Genomic DNA, 22,031 nt, shown 5'->3' on the forward strand with positions numbered 1-22,031 from the left:
GTTTGCTGGATCACCCAGCTTTACCGATGAAAATGTATCCTCTCCAGCCTAGGAGAGCTTTAATAAATCAGCGCCATTGCGCCCAGATAAATATAATCTGTGATTGTTTATTGTTGTATTTTAGTCCCAGTTTGGTAGCAGTAACATATGAACATGTCCTTGCCTTTAGATGTAAAAAATATATAGAATAACTTAACAGCACAAATGCTACATTCTTTTACTTCCTATAGCAAATTGTGCACATTTTGCAGCCAGCAAAACAGGAACCTGGAAGATGAAATAAAAAACTGCTGAAAATACCTGGTTCCTGTTGGTAGACACAAAAGTCAAAAACTCGATTTTAAAAACAATTATTCGCTGCTACTGGCAAACAAAACTGTAGATTTTATTCACCTAGTAATGGTTAGTTCTGTATTTTAGAATAGAGCTCAAAACTGATAAAACTTTGCTCCGTTAAACCCAATTTTCACTGCGGGGATTAAATATCACACCAAGTTTATTGTAATAAGCGATAGGTATCTAGAATAATATTCAATCTAGGACAGAGCTATAAGTATCCATCAATCACCGGCTTTAGCTTTAAACACAGATGATTTAAATTCATGTTAGCAGCGTGAGGACGTCTTGGCCAGAGAGCAGCGTCGGCTGGGGAAGAGATGATAGGATTACTTCTGCCGCTTGCCCCCTTTTTGCTACTTCTTGTCCAAGCTGTTAAACCAAGACAGATTTGATGAAAAAGGCCTCTTCTGGGGTTTCTTTCTCTCTGGTCCTGCTGGGTTTGTTCTATTATATAGGCTGTCAAAAATTAGAACCTTATCCATGGTTTAATTTTATTCATGCCCAATAACTATTAACAGAGTGTCCTTTGCTACAAACACATTCTTACCTGGCTGCCCTTGTGGTAAAAGGAAATTTTACAGGTTTGCATTGTGTTTTATGCTGCTGTGGATTTACATGGTTAGCACAGGTTTTAAATGTTTGTACATTTTATTGTAGAATATGCAGGTGAGTAGAGTCCGAGCTGCTCAAATAGTGCACTAAATAGTGCTCATATATCACTTCACCCCTGTCCTCAATTTGCTGTTCTGTGTTGTCACCGTCACCTGCTCTTCTGGTAGAGACTACATGCAGCTGTGCCAGTCAGTGGTAGATTATACCCAAGGTGGAATCTAGGTGCCTGGCTGATTTCCAGGGGGTCTAACATTTATACTCATGTAGTAAACCAAAGGAAGCACAACTGGTCAAAATGGTGCACCTGCCTATCACTTCACAAGCAAGGGTATACTTATGGATAGGCTCTTGTAAGGGTTATCTCCCACTCATTCTCTAAATGCTCTGCTTTCCCAGTTGCCTCCTTCCTCTTCAATAGAAACAAACATAGAGCTGCAGACTCTTTTTTTTTTTTTTTTAAGCCGGTAGGGAAGAAATTGTAGGTGAGTGGTATTTGTGACCCAACTCTTTAGTAACCACCTGAAAACAGCCGGGTGGTTACTCAAAATTGCTAGGTGGTGCGCCCAGCTAAAAGGGGCTGAGGAGAACCCTGCGATGAGGTTGTGCCAAGTTCTACCAATACTGCAGCTGGATTGTGGAGAAAGACCTTGGAATTGTTGGCAAAACATGAGTAAAATCCTCAATCCTCTCCAGAACCATTGTAACAATATTCTGGTGGTCAATCCATACACAAACAAAGACAGTAAAACTGGATATCCTAGTGAAGGTTTTTCATCAGAGATATAAGAAACAACCATTGTGAGCTTGCCAGTAGCCATAAAAAATTGAGCTATCACCTTTATGTGGAGTTGGTCATTAGTAGAGAAGAGCAGCAGAAGATTCCCTATAGACGCTTCCCTTTAGTTATTTATGAACAATGTCGGCAGAGCAGCTCGGGAATGCATATGTATGAACGATCTGTATTCATTTTCGTTCTTGACCTCCCCAGTGAGCTCTTTGGCTCAAATGTGATTCCACTTCAGCTGGATGGATAGATTCCAGTAACTGCTCATGAATAGTCCAATCCAGAATTAACAGTAGGCAGAACTGTGAATTTCCATGTTGCCAGTGACTTTTCACCGGGCATGGTATATTGTTACCTGTCATGGTTTATTTATGAATGTGTGAAAATGGTTACACAATTCCTTGCAGTGAGTTATGGGAATTTCTGAAGGATTTATTGTAAAACACACAGCGGTGAGAAGGGCTTAGCCATACAAATACACCATGTAAGTCCCAAACTGAAAAACAAACCATAGCAATTTTTTTTGAACATCTCCGCATCCACAGGCCTTGCAATTTTTACAAGTAAACTGTTTTCATCAACAACTGCAAACAACAACTGGCAGACTACTTAGTGTACTTACAATGTTTGTGTTTAAAAATAAAGCATACAAATATTTAAATGTTTTTATTTATTTCAAGTATATTTAAAGTCAAAAGTTTCCTCTATCTTTGTCTGGGACATCCAAAATGTTGCAGTTCTTCCCAGACCAGAAATAGTAGGTAACTTTTACAATGGAATCTTTTGTTCCAATGACAACTGACTAATAGCAAAACTAAACCCGAGTGACTCACCTATCCCTAATCCATCGTAGGAGGCCATCATTTCTCTTCTTTTCTTTATCCAAGAGACCGTCTTTGGCCATCTTGATTGGCCGTGCTGGCATGATGTAACATGACATTCATTCATTTCAGCCACATGCAAAGGAAACCAGGTTTGCTAGGTTTCCCTGGCAGCCAAAGCTGACACAGTGCATGCGCAGCTCAGCTTTTTTTTGACATTTTCCCGGCGAGATCCTGTTTTGTAAAATGTGACTTTAGTTCCACTTTAAGACCTGCAGAGATGCTCAACGAATGATTGCTGTACAGAAAGTCAGTAGCCAAGGAGTCTGTTCTGATCAATGGAGAGGGGAGAGGAAAGGATAAGTGGCAGCCCCCTTCTGTGTCCTAGTATTGCTAAATGTTTTTATGAGACCCCCGGTACTGACACTAGATTTTACCCAGACATCATTTCTGATGATGAAACGCTAACATCTGAAAAAGACTTTGGAAGAGGATTTCTGTTACTTTGGAAATAGGTCATCCAATTTCATGTTGTGTTTATATATAATATAAATATATTATATAAAGAACTGCAGCTAATGAGTAGAGTAGATACTGTCACTGTATTTCCATTACCACTTTTATAAACACAACTGTGGCTATATTCACACCACCCCATTTCCACAATGTATTGCATTATATATGTATTTAATAGAAAGTTTGTGAACACCGGACAAATACATCTATATGAGCTGGTTGAAAGCCCCATTTTAACGCCATGGGAATTAATATGGAGTTTGTCCTCTTTTGCTATAACTTAAGATATTGGAGTATGTCCATGCCCATTCAGTCAAAACAGCATTTGTGAGGTTGTGAGATTCATCTTCACAATTTATCAACTCAATAGCTACGTACACGTACAGTATCGAACAAGAATCTGACATGTGTATAGCAGCCATCTAATGTCGTTTATGGATCTGTCCTGACGGATCCACGAACAACGATGGACCAAAATGCAAGTAAAGGGGAGAAAGCGCAGCGGGGTGCCACTCGCTCATTCTCCCCCCTCCCCTCTCCATAGACTAGAACAGTGCGGTATGTACAGCGCTCATTCATGCATCTTACAGTCTTTTGTCTGTTGGAAAGGATCGTGAAAGATCCTTTCTAATTACAAAAATCTAAAGTTTGTACACAGCCTAAAGGTGTTCAGTAGGATGAAGTCTTGGCTTTGTGTGGCCCACTAGTATTCCTCAACACTAAACTTCACAAACCATGTCTTTATAGAGCAGAGACACAGTAATGTTGTCATGGAAAATAAACTTCACTTCTCCAGAAGTTAGAAGTACACAATTGTCTACAATCTCATTGTGTGCTACAGTATTAACAGTCTTCTTCATTATAAACAGCAATGATTTAGAGGTTTGTCCCTATACTCTTGGCAATGTACAGTTACCATTCATGCAAGGTGTCACAGATCCCCGCAGGACCAGGAGATCTGTGCCACTGTCTGTGTCATCCACCTTGCATTTCTCTGCTGTCAGCACCAGCTCTGCTCAGGGATTCCAGTTCCTGCTCACTTCCTGGTCCAGGTCATACGATTCTCTGTCAGTTGCCCCTTTGCCTCAGGACTACAGTGTTCTGCAGACGCACTGCACCTGCTGGCAAACATATGAACAGCACCTGAACTGCCTCTTCTCCAGCACTCACTCTGGTGGTGGGTTAGGATATTGGCAGGTCACATCCATCACATGACCTTCCTTTTAAAAGGAAGTCACTGGCAACAGGAAATTGCCTGAACAAGAAGTTCCCTTAGGCTCTATTTCCAGGTTCCAGCTGTTCCTGTCTAAGTCTCCAGTCACTGATTCTCCTGTGTACTGACATTGACCCTTGACTAATCCTGCTTGCCAGCTGCCCTGACCTCTGGCTTGTTTGACCACGCTCCTGTCTCACGTTCTGGCACCTCACCTGATTCCTATCTGCCAGCAGTCACCTGCCTCTGCGTGCACGACCTGGCAGTTGCCTGCAGCATAACATCCTTACCTCTAGGGGCTCTAGAGAAGACTGGGCAGCTGCTTAGCCTCTGTGCCCTGTGCACGTCTCTGCCAACTGGGCTGGTGACATGGAGGGCCCACCGTCCCGCCTGGTGGCACCGTGACAAAAGGTGTATTTTGTTGGAAAAATTTTGTTGGAATTTTCTTTAACACATTACACCCTGAGGTGTGAATTTTAGCATAGTAATAAGAATAATACATCTTTTATTTTGCTGAAATAAAGCAGTGTATTATTTTTACATTTCCACCTCATAATATTTTTTTCTACGCCCATATTCCAGTTGCTGTTTACCCTTCAGACGCCATGTCTCCATCCATGTGACAGTACACAGCAGTCTGCAGACCAATGGTATTGAGGTGTAAGTTCTATCCTCTAGAGATCAATATATCCCAAGTGCTGACTGATCTATTTCCGTACAAACGCCTACAGCCCTGTTTCAGAACCCAGTTTATTTTCACGCTCACTTTACACACCAAAACATGCCAACATTGTCAAGACTAATATATAGATCCAACAACTTTCTGAAAGCTTTAGTTAGTCAGGCATCTTATGAATATATTTTAGAAGTTAATCTTTTATGCAGAAAGAAAAAAAACAGGGCTGACTCATTTTAGGCTTTCACTTGAGTGAATAAATATTTTTAAAGTCACAAATTAATTAATGGATTTGATATAAAAAGGATTTTTTTTATATTAGTTTTAGCTGGTTACTGAGAAATTGTAGCACAACTGTGAAATAGGAAATAGGAACACATTAAAACTTAAAGTATGTACACAAATGACACAATCCTATTATATGTAGCATGAAGATTTAATACTACAAAATGATTGGAGAGACAAGCACTTTCTTGTACTTCTTTTTAAAATATCAAATGCAGTTATAAGGGGTTATTGAAACACCAGTAGTGCAGTAAAACACCTATGGAGGCTGAAGCTAAACTTCATGCTAAACAAATATTGTCTAATGTGTACGTCCCATTTTAACATGTGTGATTCAAGTTATTGAAGAAAAGGACAGGCAATAACTGCAATACTTGGTCTTAACTGCCTTTTCACCACCCAACTGTCAAATTTGCTGGGCTGCTCATGCAAAGAGCCTGATTTATTAAACCTCTCCAAGGCCGGAGAGGATACACTTTCATCAGTGAAGCTGGTCGATCCAGCAAACTTGGAATAGAGTTGTTATTTGTTAGCAAATGTTTTTAGTCCTGGACCAGATCCACTTCAGGTTTGTTGGATTACCCAGCTTCACTGTTGAAAGTGTATCCTCTCCAGTCTTAGAGAGCGTTAATAAATTAGACCCAAAGTGTTAGCGTTGGTTGCTGTATAAGTCTGACACTCCCACCTTTCTCTTGCACGCGCATAGTGATTATGTCACGGAAACTTTTAGAAGGTAACATCTGGGTTTAAAAAGGGGTTTGGTGCATGCAATGGGCCTGATTTATTAAAGCTGTCCAAGGCTGGAGGGGGTACACTTTCATCATTGAAGCTGGGTGATCTGGATCTGGTCCAGGATTAAAAACATTTGCTAACAAATAGCAAATGACTTTTAAGAAACCCATTCCGGGTTTGCCAAATCACCCAATTTCACCAATGAAAGTGTCCCCTTTCCAGCCTTGGAGAGCTTTATTAAATCAGGGCCAGTGTGTCTCTTAAAGCTTCCCTAACTAATGGTTGAGTAAAAATTGAAATTGTAACCCGAGAGAAAAAAAAAAGTTGTTATCCTGGTGTGAAAGCTAGTAATATTCTCCACTAGTGTGCACATTTTCCTATGGCCTTGATCACTGGATTCCTCCTTTTCCAGGCCTGGCGGCATTAACTTCAGATGAACATAAAGAATTCAGTGGTGGAAAGTGGAGAAGTGTCGGAGAAGCGGTTACACATATCCAGGAGGACGCAGCAACATCTGGCCTTGAGTAGCTTACATGAGTCACTTTCCTCACACTCGTTACAATCAAATTAACCTCTTCACCTCTGGCAAACAAACCCCCAGCATGATTTGCTCATGACTTGTGATGACAACCTTGAACGTGTATAAATTATACAAACGACAAAAACATACCTGGGAACCCTTAGATATATAGATGTTGACAGTCTGAATGAAAAAAATTAAAGCTTTTTTTTTTCTTTTTGTAGGTCTAGCAATTTGGTCTGAGACAGTGCTTTATTCCAGCATGGCGAGCGAGTCTCCCAACCCCAATGGTTATGTGACTCATACGCAATGCAGAACTTAACCCACTTAATCCTACTTTCTGATTAGTCAGGCAAAAAAATCATTTTGGTGGAATGTTGAGTAATGAAATGCACTGAAAAATGTTTGCTTAATAAATGTGTACTGAAACAATTCCTAAAAAAGATCTGCAACTGATTGGGTATATTTGGTAAATGCAAAGCTGATATGAAGACATACATTAATGAAGTTGTAATCACTAATACCTTTTTTTTTTTAATTTTAATGCAAACATTGTAAATATGTGAATTAACCTGATATCAATTTCTTGAAGTCCCCGTACAGTAGGGCTGGAATATAAAATGGAATATAAGAAGTCAATCAGTTCATGTGCTGACAAAAAGAGTGTTGATAGGAAGAAAGAGCAAAGTGACAGAGAAATGGGCTCATCACTGTCCTGCTTCTCTTTTTGCTGTCTAGCCACAGGCTGGGGTCAGGATGACCTGGGCTCAGAGGAAGCACACAAAATACCTAGACCAGTGTTTCTTAACCAGGGTTCTTCCAGAAGTTTCTGGGAGTTACTTGAACAGCAATTTGTGATTCTCAGGTCAGTTTAAGTGACACCAGTGATCTTCACGGCTACCTGTAAGGATGACATTCTTCCCAATGGCTGACTTCTTCACACTGACCACCACATTTATATACTGTAATCTGTGAATATAGTCATTATAGCAGGGGATCCTTGAAGACCTGAAAATTTTTTCAAGGGTTCCCCTATGTTAACAAGGTGGAGAAATACTGGTCTAGATTGAAGATGAATACTGCAAGAAAAGTTGTTTTTTTTTAATTTATCTTTTAGTAGGTTATTTATTTATTCTTGGTTTCAACTTCAACTAGTTCTGCTTTTAGGAATATCAAACCAAAAACAAAAATTCAATAAAGTTGAGCATAGTCCTTGGATGTTGGGACTGCGTTAGTTTTCATTTTCAGAATTTTTTATTTTATTTTCATATGTCCCACAAAGAACACTCTTCATGTCCTATGGTAGCTACACTTATTCTCCCCCTGTATCTATGGAGAGAGCCATGGGTGCCATTCATTCTGCTCTTTGTATAAAATTTGTCTTTGTCTATTCATCTGCATTACATGGGGGCAGGGAACTAGTAGTTTTCGGATAGTTTGAAAGAAAGATAAGATGTTAGTTCTTTTGGTTCACAGCAAGTGACAAGGGCACTGCCATTCTGGCAAGGAGTTAGACCCACAGTCAGGTTTTGTTTCCCCAGTATGAAGAATCACACTCTCTATTGGTCCTGGTGACCAGTGTCACTGGGAAATAAAGTGATCAAAAATTCTAAGTTTAATGGTTATCCCAAATAAGGACACTGCTGCAGATAAATAGGAGTTGCAAATGGCAGACAGATACAAACAATGAAACAGGAGGAGAGGATCCTGCCCAGAAGAGCTTACAATCTAATAAGAGGGGAAAGTGACACACAATAATATTCCATTGCAATGCAGAGAATGTCTCCATACTTCATGTAACTGAATGGTGTTAGGCATTCTCTTCTCCAAAAGTGAAAACAAAGCTTTGTATAGGAATGTTTACAACAATATCAAAGCCAAATATCAAATATCAAAATGTTACCTTGCATTTGAATGCATTTGAGTGTTCGGCTGCCTTTCAGCAGGACTGGTAAGTCAATTATGGCAATCACGCTGATTTTGACAGCCATTGAATTTTGCCTGGTACACAATCAATCCAATTCTGGGGTATAAAAGTCATTCTCAATGCTACAACAAAAATCTATGTTATTCAGCTTGACATTGTCCCAGAAAGGCAAACACGTGAAAACTTTCAAAGCTAGTTTAGATTTAGGGAGCCAATCCTATCAGAGTAATCAGAGGCTTTTCTTGGCGGAATGTATAAGTCAACCACCATGGTGCTATTGAACTGGAGGGAGCTTTATTGTGTGCCTGCACAGAGGGACTGGCAGAGAATGCGCCACCACCAAACTGGAAACAGTGCTCTCTTCAGCCACCCCCAGCCCACTCCGAATGCTACTTAGACATTAGGAAGGAGAGGGGGTGAATACACTGCAAGGAGTTGGAAATAATTTCTCTTTCATTGGCTCTGCAAATAGGGTTATTATAGAGGAATGTGGTACTGCACTAAGCAGCAGGCCATGGCCATTACCAAAAAAAAGAAATTCTTTGCTTGTTGACTGCTCACTAGGAAGGAATTATTGCTATTATGGGCCTGACCTATTGAAGCTCTCCAAGGCTGGAGAGGTTACTCTTCCATCAGTGAAGCTGGGTAATCCAGCCAATCTGGAATGGATTTCCTAGAAGTCATTTGCTATTTGTTAGCAAATGTTTTCAACCCTGGACCAGATCCATTCCAGGTTTTCTTGATCACCCAGCTTCACTGATGAAAGTGTATCCTCCCCAGTTTTGGAGAGCTTTAATAAATCAGGCCCTATGCAGCACTATAGAAGGCTTGCAAATGACAGACAGATACAAACAATGACATAGAATGAGGGAAAGACCCTGCCCAAAAAGAACTTACAATCTAAGAGGTAGGAGAGAGTAGTACACAAAATGGCATAGCTTTTCTGGCCAAAGCGTAGCATTTTGTTCTGTCACAAGCTAAAACACTACTGATAATCAGCCCCTAGTGATGAAACGATATACTGTTTTATTGCTAGCAATGCTGGGAAAACTAATTGAAGAACATTAAGGAAGAGGGCACAAGGGCCCACTGTTGGCCATGTCTGTCACTGGCAACAATCCATTCCTTGCATATTGCCACACATTGTGCCTAATTTATTAAAGCTCTCCAATGCTGGATTACTGGATCTTCCTGCTTTACTGATGAAAGTGTATCCTCTCCGGCCTTGTAGAGCTTTGATAACTCAGGCCCAATATCTTAAACTTCCAACTCCACCAGACCTTCCAGTAGAAAACATTTCGTCTGAACTGTTTTTACAGCGCAATTTCTTTGAACACGTATGAAAAATGTAATCATTGTGAGAATTGATGTTCTTACCACCGCTGATGTATTTTTTTAGAGACCAGTTTATGTTACTGTGTATTAGAAGCTGTTTGTAGAAGGATAACTTTTTATTGATATGTGATTCTTTGTTTTGGTTACATAGAAGAGGAAGAGGATGAGGAAATGGTGGAACTAAAAACAGATCATGATTCGGAATTTGACAATCAAGAAGAAAAGCAGGATTCAAAAGAAGGTAAACAGCTTTGCATTGATTGCTTTCAATTATAGCATATACTAAATGGTGATTAGGAACATCAAATGGACTAGGCCCTTAACAATGTTGGTGCTGTCTAGTATTATTATAGCTTTGGGATGTTTAATGTAATTTGTTTGGATCATTTAATATTTTTTGAAATGTTATTTTTTAAAGTTAAGTATGGTAAAGTGTATGTAGAGCTAAAACTTTTGTACTTGTAGGTTAGAGGAAGTGGTAAAATCCCTGTCTGAATTTCATTGTTTTCCATGTCTCCGTTGGGGAAATTCACATTGTATGGGCCAGATTAATTAAATCTGTCCAAGGCTGGAGAGGATATACTTTCATGAGTAAGGCTAGGCGATCCAGCAAACTTAGAATAGATCTGGTCCAGCATTCAAAACATTTGCTAACATTTAGCAAAAAGAAATCAAAGTTTGCTGGATCAGCCAGCCCCACTGATGAAAGTTTATTCTCCGCACTCTTGAAGAGCTTTAATGATTCAGGCCCTATATTTGTCCTGGTGACAATTGTTTCCAGTACAGAAATTGATGGCAAGTTAAACATTTTTGCAAATGTCAAAGGAACAGAAATCTTTGGGAATAACTCTCTGGTGACAACTGAATTAGAAGATATAGTCCTTTGCTTTGGGGAGATTTCATCTTACTTGCTGCTCCTGTTCTGGGAAGTGCAGACACCAAAAAGAATACCTGAGAGGGGTATTTTATCCAAAGATACATACACTTTAACCAACCAATCAAATCACATTGGCAGTCAGTGTGACACCTACATTGGTGGTTAGTGTAAAGGTGACACTTTACATTGGTCGTCAGTGTTCAAGTGACCCCTACATTCTTGGTGTAGAAGTGATGCCTTATATTGGTATTAGGTGTACAAGTCTCCCATACATGGTTGGTCAGTCTTAAAAATAAAACATTTCATTTTACGTCAACATAGAAGTGACCCCTTACATAGGTGATTAGTTTTATCAGCCAGTTTTTGGAGCAGCAACTGGAAGATATCAGGGAACCACTCCAAAGTTATAAAGGTCCAAAGACAAATCTTTCCTAACTAAGCTTGTAGAAATACATATATATATATATAAAGTAAATCTCACCCTATCCCATAAGATAAGCACCAAGCTCTTGTGTCAAGCATTATTCAGCCCATGTTTACTAAGTCTACACTGTTATTGACCTACTGGGCCTGATTTATCAAGGTTCTCCAGGACTGGAGAAGATAGACTGGGAGAACATGGATGATTCAGCAATGAATTTCGTCCAGGACTGAAAACATTTGCCAAATAATACCAAACGATTTCAAGAAATCCATTCCATTTTTGCTGAGTGAGCCAGGTTTACCCATGATAGTCTATCTTCACCAGCCTTAAAGTCATTTAGTGAATCAGGCCCCTTTTATCCCATGAGGTGTATTCGTATACAGCCTAGAATCACAGAAATTGCTTTGCCCCTGTAACAGATAGAACCACACACTTACCTGATAAGACCCATGAATGAATCACATGACTGGCCAGAAAACCGTGAAGTATGTTTAAATATCAAACAAAAACTACAGGAGTGGGGGCATCTTTCCATGGTTAGTTCAGGGTTGGCTAGCAGGCCATTAACAATGATATTTAAATTCAGTTTTTACTGGTTTAAAACTTATTTTTAAACTCCCTCCTTGCCTTTTGTCTGGCTACACTTTTGGGACTTGGGAGCAGTTGATTCAGCACTGGAGTAGATTGGTCATCTCTTCCTGATATTATCAGCTACTACAGTCCTTAGAAGTCCCCACCTCTGGATAACTAATAGGTAGGACTCTCCTCCACTGCAAGGAAACATATAGAAGATCTGGCCATCATGTTACCATTAAATTTAAGTATTGCCAGCCTTTACAGCAGTTTTCTTTTTTCCTATTTGAAAACAACCTCAGTGATTTCTTATAGGGAAGTGAAGTATCCACAGTTCAGCTTTAATACATTCTTCCATGTAGTGGTTCTATTGCACATTCATGTAGCGCATATATTTATAGAATTATAGAATTGGTAATTCTGATTTATCAGTTATGAATTTGATGAAATCCAGTTTTAAGTATTTTCTATAAATTTACGGGGTTCTCCTTTTAAGTTCCACCTAGAGAGCTGACTGAAGAAGAAAAACAGCAAGCCGTCCACTCAGAAGAATTTCTGATATTCTTTGATCGCACCATCCGTGTCATTGAGCGAGCTCTGGCTGAAGACTCCAATATTTTCTTTGACTACAGCGGGGGAGACCTGGAGGAAAAAGAAGGGTGAGACTCATATCTGCAGATTGTGGGAAATCAGAGTTGGCCAGCCAGCCTTGTAGTGGCTGTGATTTGTTGTTTATTTCTACTTTTACCATATGGTATTGCATTTTTCTTCCTATTTTTTTATTCCAAATATGTCTTCTTTGTATATATGTGCAAACTATATATTAAAGGAGGGTCTTTAGAATGCATTATACTAAATGCATATAGAAAAAAAAAATCAGTAATATTTTTACCTAGATGGCCACACATCTTGAAATGCAATTGTACGTTAACGGGACCCCTTCACTTTGGGGGGCAGCCCAGTAATACTCACCTCTCTACCAATTCCCTATCAGTCCTTCCTTCCAGCCGCCACCTAAACTCCCAGCGTCAAATGCTGGAGGTGCCCCTTCAATCATGAAAATTGTATGGACCTTACAGGTGGCCACTAAACCTAAGCAATGTACCATGGACGGATTCCCGATACCCCCATCCTTATCTAGAATCACTGTATTGTGCACCAGTTCAGATAGGAAAGGAGAGTTGCAACTACTCTTGCTGACCTTCTCTAAATATTAGTCTCCTGGCTGTGATTTGGATTTTTTCTTGTTATAATACACTAAGTCAATCACTGTGAACAAGTGACAGGAGAAATTTAAAATATTTACATAATTAGTTCAGATCAGTGGTTTTAAAGAAATTAAAGAAAAAAGAGAATCAATGACAACCAGGAAACTTGCATTTTAGGAAGAAAAGGTCAGCAATGGCAGCCACAGGGTTTCTTCACTGGCAAACTTCTCTATAGATATTTTCTCTCATATGTAGATTGAAGAAAAAAAACATTCAAATCTATGTAAGTCTCTTACATAAAGTTGTTTTGTTAGTAGGTAAAAGTGTTTTGTTAAATTTGATCAATATTGGAAAAAGCTGAACATCTCACTATATGTTCTGGAAAAGAAGGAGAGATTATCTGCAGTCTAAATAAGAACTCTACTCTATCCTCCTTTATAGTACATTGTGCCTGATTTATTAAAGCACTCGAAGGCTGGAGAGAATACACTTTTCTGAGTGAACCTGGGTGATCTTGAAAACCTGGAATGGGTTTCTTAAAAGTAATTTGCTATTTGTTCGCAAATGGTTTCAGTCCTGGACCAGATTTGCTGGATCACCCAGCTTCACTGATTAAAGTGTATCCTCTCCAGTCTAGGAGAGCTTTAATAAATCAGGCCCATTGAGTGAGTGTTGTCACCCTATCACAGAAAGTTACCAGCAGAATCACTAGGTAAAAATAAATGAAAGGCATTGCAATAAACATCACTTAAATAAACATAACACGTATAAATTGGTGTTGAAGTAAAACTTGATAAAATGCATGTTCACTACAACACATGATTGTTAATTAATATTAAACAGAATTTATATAGCGTCAACAACATATTATGCATATATGCAGTGCTGTACGTTCAATAGGGGATTCAAATGACACACAGATGCAGACAGTGACACAGGGGGAGGGGAGAACCCTACCCCAAAAAGCTTACAATCTAAGAGGTGGGGAAGCAGCATACAATTGGAGGGGGGATAATTCCTTAATTCTTTATATTCATTTGTATTGTATAACTTGTCATCTGTGTTCTGTTTGGGTTCCCACTTGGCTTTAAGATCTCAGGGATCATATATTTTGCACTTTTTATTCCCCTCCAAAATCTAAATTTGCCCTATTATCCTTGAAAACTCTCTTTTATTGTATGATATGTCATATGTGTGTTTTACCACGCGTTATAGCGGCAGGGCATGTTTAAGGGGAGGACATATTATAGGATAGGATTATATTGTATCCTTAATATTACATTGGTAATAAACAGTTACTAAATGATGTTGTTATGTTCAACAAGGCCATGGAGACCAGTCTGGTGAGCTAATTACTAAAGATATTTGGTCCAGACACCATAGGGGTTTCTGCTTTGCTCTCCAGGGTTTAAGAATTCACCATACAACTCTATGCTAATTACTTAAGAGTCCAATAAAATCAACTCTCCAGGGTTTGTTTAGGAAGGTGTAACTTGTCCTGCGTATGGAGTCCTTGCTGCAACTTGCTGCATCAGGGGGTAACTGAAGTCATTTTGGTCAGAGGGTTTTTTTCTGTTTTTGTTTTTTAACTATCATTTTTAAAATTCTTACTATAGTGATCCACCTCTCTCTGCTCCTCGGCAGTTTGACAAATATAGAATGGTTATTTGTTACTGACTTCTAGCTACTCATTCTGCACCTTTTCTCTCAAATTTACATTTTCCAATGCTAATGGCATATAAGTAAAATTTATTGTTGTAAAAAATTGTTTATATGTGTTTTTGAACATAAATAAAAACATACAGCTTTAAGGCATTTCAAGCTTGTTATGGGAATGATTTGTGAATAAACTCGTTACCCTGAGCTGCAATTAGCAAGTGTCCCCAATGCTATACTGTGTTTTTTTCTGAATCAAATTTTTTAATGAGTCAATGAAAGTGTCATATTTTTAGGAATGTTGCCAATTGACTTGGGACAGTTACCTATATGTGATTTTAGTATTGGGATACTAATGAGCTAAATTCAGATGTAAATAAACCCCTGCCTAGCTTAAAAAACCCAGAGAGTCCCCCCTTCTAGAAATGGTGACAATAATATTTTTAAGTAATATTATATTTAAAGTTGAACTTTCAGCAAAAAAAAAAAGAAATGAACACTTTTACAGGTGCAAAGTTCTCGATCCCTCCACAAACCAAGTCCAGTAGGTCCAGTGCCTTATTTCCTTCTTCTTTCCGGGGCAGACAAAATTACGGGCGCTGCCATCTTCTTTCTTCTTTTTACAGCTTCTGCTTACCTGATGTTACACTGTGGAAGCAAAAGATTGTACATTTATTAAAAAAGGAAAATTTATGGAAATGAAAAAAAAAGTGCGGTACCACTGAGTATGCAGGAGATTGACACTTTTAAAGTCAGACCCTTTAATAAAATCAGACACTTTCTCTGGCATGGAATTCAGATGGACAGAAGGGGAAGTTGGCCCTCCTGGGGTCATAGTTGGCTGTGGGGGTCTGCGGGTATACCCCACCTCCTTGATTGTAAGCTCTTGGAGGGATGGTCCTCTCCTCCTTTTGTGTCACTGTCTGTATCAGTCCGTTATTTGCAACCCTTATTTAATGTATAGCACTGCGTAATATGTTGGTACCATATAAATCCTGTTTAATAATAATGAAAATAATAGTAATAATAAATAATATTAATGATGCATTCCCAATTTTGGGCATGTGCAAAAGAAGCATTCATCATCCTCCTGGGATATAGGGCATATGTATCACAGGAGGCTGGGGGCCTCCCTTTATTAATAATGGCTTTGCCAACAAATATTTAGAAGTAACTGAACAAGACAAACATATAGAAGAGTGTCTGATGGCTTTGATTGTAGGATATGACCATGCATTAGTATTTATGTGTAAAAAGTATATTTTATCATTTTGACTGTTTCTGATGATTTAATGTTTCTGATTTATTTTAGGGACATACAAGCGGGCACCAATCTGTCATTCAATCGCCAGTTTTACGATGAGCATTGGTCAAAGCATCGCGTGGTTACCTGTCTTGACTGGTCATTACAGGTTGGTAAAAAGTGTGTTTAATGTTATGCAAGTGTTAATATTAATAATATTAATAATAATAGTAATAATAATAATAATGACTTAAGACTTTTTATAAGAAAAACCCTGTTCAATGTAAATACACTGTACCTGGACCACCTCCCTAAAGTGTACAAACTCTGAAAATGTGAGTATTTAGTTTTAATATCAAAAGTAATTGCATTATGTAGGAAAGAATTTATTCTTTTTGATATATTTGTTAGTTTTTTTTGGAGACCTTTACTTTGATTGTCCCTCTCTACATCCTAACATAAAAAAATTCTTAGCACATTTAAATAAAATGGATTAAAATATAGTAATTGGTACATATCTATTTAAGGTAAACTTTTTATTAATCAATATTAGCACTTCTGACTGTGCAAGTTGAGCTCCCAGGAATTTAGATATATATCTCCTGTCCCAATATAAGGTGTGATGGGGTTTGTCCCTAACTATACATTTTTTATGAATATTCTTTCATTTATACCTTATTTCATATGTTCCTTGATCTGATTTAGGCTTTTTCTATTTGTTTATGGTATAGTTAATCTGAACATATCTTGGTTTAAATATGGTGTTCCCCTGAGGAAGCAGGCTAGTCCTGCAAAACGTGTTGGGATACAAACATCACCATCAAGACTTTTTGGAACTCTATGCATTTATTATGAACATTTGTATATGTTCAAATTACAATCTGTTCATTTTTCTTACTGCTGTCATAGTGTAAAATGTTTTTAGATAAGTTTTGTTGTCATTTTAAAATATATGTTGTAATTTAAGCAGACCACCATAACTCCCTACTTTCATTGAGGATAAAACTTAATACTCAAATCACTATGGAAAAGGTACTGAGACTAAATTTACTTTCAAAAAATGACTGTAAATACTCTAATATATCTTTACTTCTGCCCGCACCACCAAATACTAATATGATCCTGAGAAACTGTCCCCTCATTTCTGGGAACCCAACAATTCCAGGTGTGACACGTTCCTGGGTCTTCAGTGCTCTTATTGTTTCCTCCTGCTGATCTACCTATTATTTCAAAAGTAATACTAAGATGGAGGTAAGTAGGTGGAAACTGTAAGAGAGACAGGAGACCCAGGAAAGAAGATCTACACTCCCTGATTATTCGTAGTCTTTTGGGAACATCTTTTTTTTACAAATAATAATAAATAATATTAATATTTACAATTAATTATTATATTAATTATTTTATTGTAATGCCTAATTTTTATAATCAGTCATTGATCACTGGTCAAATGATATGTATATAGAAATGTTTTGTGTTTTCCAGTATCCAGAGCTGATGGTTGCATCTTACAATAATAATGAAGATGCTCCTCATGAACCGGATGGAGTGGCATTGGTATGGAACATGAAGTTTAAGAAGACAACTCCAGAATATATATTTCACTGCCAGGTATGGAACCACTCCTTTAGTCTTAACTGGCCTTTGTCACTCCATAAATTATGTTGTATATAGTATATGGCAAGAGCAGTTGCATACATCCCTGTCAATTCGGGTCCTGAAATTGGCTTTGGATGTGCAAAAGGAAAGTTAGATACATTTTTTGTAGAACCAAAAAAATTCAGGGGCTAGTGTGTGTCTGTGTGACAGGACCTACATTTTATCTGTACATTATGGCCTACACCTCAGTATGTGATTTGACTAGGGATTTTGCTTTGATGTGGAGGAACCATTTCCCCTCCTCCTTTCATTTTTCAAGATGATTACTGGAGGATAATATCAAATAAGATTACGGTACTAAAAAAGTAAAACATAATTTTTTAATATATACATAAATGGATCAATTGGTCTTTGAGTGGCTAGAGTTCAGCTTCCAGCAAACATAAGCTAAACACATTTTATCGAATTGATTCCTAAACCATATTGATGTTTATATTAAAATTAAAACACTTCAAAAGTATAACTTAGCCTTTTATTCATTTTTCAGGGCAAACTACTAATCTCTAACCCTATGCTTATTTAAAAAGCATGCCGGATTGCTTAATGTTTACTTAAAATAAGCTGGTTGTGAAAAATAATACTGCTCGCAGATGAGGCGTGCAGCCTGTACGGGGATCTTTGCTTCACCTTCCGGCTTGGGCCCACACCCAGCCGAGGTTGCCGGTGGTTACCGTGGCAACCAAAAACCTGCGGATTACCACCAGACCTTCCAAGGCTCCATCTGCCCACGCCGACATACATCATTCTCATTCCTGGTAGATGTGTCTGTGCATTCGTGATAGAAAACTTGACTGTACATATAATACCTACCATTGATCTCATGAGGGATGTTCTCTGTCATAGGTTGGCATAAATCTCACAAAGGCCAACAGCAAGATTTCAGCCTCATGTGGTTCAAATGGTGTATCATTGCAATGATCTTTTCTAAGACTTGGCTGAAAAACAGACATGCTGCAAAACACGTTTATTCTTCTCATTCATATGATGTAGAATGTTTGCTGAGGTGTAGTATTGAGCAAGTTCAGATTCAATCTACTTTTCTTTCAAATAATGTGCTACCTGCCCCTTGGTGGATATGCTCACTTTTCCACTGTGCCAATGGATGATGCCATGGTTGCCACAAAGCTGGACTTCAAACATGTCATCCTTTTTTCATCACCATTACATAGGAGGTGGTACATAAGTAGTTTACAGAAGGATGAGAACAATATTTTATGCTTTATGTTATTCTCACAGGCAGTGACAAATACAGTATAAATATATTGTGTAATAGGATACAGATGGGTTTCAGTAGTTTTAAAAAAAAGTTCAAGGTTGACACTACCAAGTCCACAAATATTCTGTGTGTCGGCAACCCACAACAAAACTTAGGAGCTAAGGGCATTTTTGTCATTTTTCTTTACTTACAATTATATAACAACCAAAATGTACTTTATGTTTTTTTACTTTATATGTTTTTGTCATGATATACACTTTCCAAGGATTAAAAAAAGGGTGACAGTGGGGATGTAAAAGTGAACATTTCATGATTTTTTTTAAATCCATACCAGGATAAAATGGTGTTTTATGGGCCTGCTTTCCATTTGGAGATTAGAGAAAAATTGAAAGAGAGGAAAATTGAAAGAAATAAAATACTTGTTTAAAGTTGACCCTCCAATAAAATGTAGGATCTGTTTACACTCCCTGGCAGGGCCAGACTGAGGACCAGGGGCCCCCCAGAAAACATAGTAGCAGAGGGCATGGGCACGCTATATGGCACAAGAAATATTCCTGGAGGCATGTCATTGGAGCCATAATATTGAAGCCCACAGGAGTCCCCTGTATCCCCCCACATCAAGAAAACAAATTTTTTTAAATAGATTATTGTGGTATGCAAGGTAGCCAAAATCACATGAAAAGACACACTTGCAATTTACTGGAGTGTCTTCTGTTGCAAGACTTCATCTTCATTCATTTTCATCTTCATTTTCATTTTCGTGTTACACCGGAATATTCCCAAAAAGACAGCGACATCAAGCCTAACAATGTGAAAGACTTGGGAAAGGTAAGTATTATTCTCCTTTTTTTCAGATTAATTTTTTACCTACTTAGAGTAAGTGATTTGGAAAAGAAGGCCGATGGGTAAAAGCAAACCCTCAATTTCACTGGAAGATCCACTTTAAGTAGTGCAACAGGGTGTCCCATAGCTTGGCCAGAGAGGTCTTGGATAGGGTGTACATAGCACCCAGACTAAGGTGCTTTGTTTATTAAAGACTCCAAGGAAAGGTGTGGTTCTCTGCCAGACAGTTGGATTTTAGGAAAAGGTCAGTTTTAAAGGTCCTGGAGCCAACCAAGGGAGAGTCAGGAGGAATCCTTGACCACCCAGTCCATGTCCATGCTCTAACTGTAACTTTTTACAGCACAGGTGCTCTATTAAGAGTTGCAGCAATAGACGGCAGGGAGCTCAGTGGCTTCCCAAAACTTTAAGAGACAGAAGCTCAGAAGCATAACGCGTAAGAGTAGGCTATCAGCTTTTTGGTATGAAAAGGCTAAGATTTGATTTTTGTTATTTTTGTTTTGGTGACATTGGTATACAATAAAGCATCCAGGCAGGAGCCTGAACTTAGTTTTTGTTCTGAAAAACTGACCGTGTGTTGCCTTATATTGAGACTATGAGCAATCCCCCACAGTAAGCTCACAGTAGCTTAAAATTCTTTTTTACCTTGATAAACAATCAGAAATCACTCTAAGTTGCATATTTCCTTTATAAACTTTGGTAAAAAAGAAATTCAATTCCAATATTGCTTTAAAAAAACATGCGGACAATGTCACTGTTCAAATTATTTTGTTTCTAGGATGCTTTGCAAATGAGCGCACTGTTCTATCCACCTCCGTTGTCTTCCCACAACTGACATTGTCCAAGTTTCTATTTTCTTACCCGGAGTAAATTTCCATGGAAAAAAAAAAGTTGGTTAAACCAGCATCCCACATCTTGTGCACAGCACACACTGTGACTCCATCCTTCCCCCTACAGATTGTTTTCTCTTGGCTTGCTCATCCAGCTTTCAGCCTGCGTGTGCTACGTAGAGTAGTAAGTTTGGCAGTTTAAACCCCCATAAACCACAACCTGAAAGCAAAAAACAAAACAAAAAAACAACAGTACTCTGTAATACTCTGTCCTGCCAGCTTCCAATAATAATAACTTCAGTTAGTTTTGTAGCTTCAAAATCAAGTTGCAAAAGTATTTTGAAATGAGATCTGTAAACACCCACATACGCATTCACTTAAAGTGTGTCTAAACCCAAAAATTAAACTGTAATATAATGCAGCATCCTTAGATATGTTAGCTGCATTAGGCTAAATTCTCACTGGCAGTGAGGTTGCAGTACATTTACCACTTCCTCATGTCAGGAACTGCAGCCTCTCAGAGAGAAGCTACATAGCAGCAGCCCCACATTAAATGAATTGGGGTGGCAGTGAATAGTACTAGCACTAGTATACTGTCACATGTGCAGACTCTGGCTCTTTAAGAGTTTTTGAGAGGTTCGCATTGCCTGATGTAGAGGTAGTGGTGAAATTTTTCCCTTTATGGTTATTCTCTCAGTAACACATTTGTTCTAGGACGAAAACTCTCAATCATTTCTGTTATGGCAGACTTGATTGATTGGGGCTTTATGACTTTTTGTAGTTATTCTATCTTCTAGTAATTACCAAAGGGTTACTTTTAAACCTGTGTGGATAGTCTATAGAGGAATTTCCAAAACAATCCGAGAAAAATTGCAGCATTAGGACATTCACCCTGCTTTTCCTCTACCTTCCTCTACTCTTTAACCAATGTAATACCAGGGTTCCTGGTATATATATAACAGTAATTAGTCACATTCAGCTGGTTCTTGTAAATGCAGATGGATATGACTGACTAATTACTACAAAACCTGAATAAATGAGAACCTTTACAGTCAGGGATCCTCTAGAAAGCCAATATTATTTTATGAACCTTCTCTAATATCTGCCGGTTGCCAGCGGGTGATGGCATGAGAGAAAGTTGTCTTCTCCTCCAGATCTAGAGGTGCATGCAGTTACAGAATCTCAGACCCATCCAAGTAATTTTAAATCTATCCCCATCTCTGGAAATGGGTTGCGATGATCCAAAAATTCAAAATTAATAATAGGTATGGATTGGATGGAGAATCTGTACCCTTCTAGCCAGAACACAAAAAAGGTACATGGCATTAGTGGGCTTGATGGAGGCACAACAGAAAATTGGGAGTCAAATGTGTCATTGAGAAGAGTGTTCCTGTAATCATGAACTTTCACACATCATTGAAATTTAAGGGCCAACTCACTCAAAAATAACATTTTAGTGCTGGCTGGATGAGCTCTATACATTCATTTTTGACCAGGATGGACCACCAACCACTTCATATTGCCCCTATTGAGTTCCTAGCTTTGCAAACCAATTAGCTGTTATAAACTAGATATCCTTCTTAAAATTTTATTTTTAATTGAAACAAATACAGAAGAACAAATGCCACCTAAAGCTCAGTGTCTCAGTAGTTAGCACTCTGGCCTTTGCAGCGCTGGGTCCCAGGATTGAATCTCGGCCAGGACATTATTTGCATGGAGTTTGCAGGTTCTCCCCATGTTTGCGTGGG

At 38.5% G+C, this 22,031-nt stretch overlaps 1 protein-coding gene across 11 annotated transcripts in view; it reads left to right on the forward strand.

Annotated features, from left to right (window-relative positions):
* Positions 1 to 22,031, forward strand: part of DYNC1I1 (dynein cytoplasmic 1 intermediate chain 1) — a 237,304-nt gene that overhangs the window by 113,722 nt on the left and 101,551 nt on the right. For all 11 annotated transcript variants that reach the window (XM_072412905.1, XM_072412903.1, XM_072412913.1 and 8 more), the window contains 4 exons: positions 9,912 to 10,001; positions 12,131 to 12,293; positions 15,811 to 15,910; positions 17,224 to 17,349. In XM_072412905.1, the coding sequence (XP_072269006.1) occupies positions 9,912 to 10,001; positions 12,131 to 12,293; positions 15,811 to 15,910; positions 17,224 to 17,349 (479 nt within the window). The remainder of the gene's footprint in view (positions 1 to 9,911; positions 10,002 to 12,130; positions 12,294 to 15,810; positions 15,911 to 17,223; positions 17,350 to 22,031) is intronic.

Source organism: Pyxicephalus adspersus, chromosome 5 (genome assembly GCF_032062135.1).
Source record: "Pyxicephalus adspersus chromosome 5, UCB_Pads_2.0, whole genome shotgun sequence".
Classification (NCBI taxonomy): domain Eukaryota; kingdom Metazoa; phylum Chordata; class Amphibia; order Anura; family Pyxicephalidae; genus Pyxicephalus; species Pyxicephalus adspersus.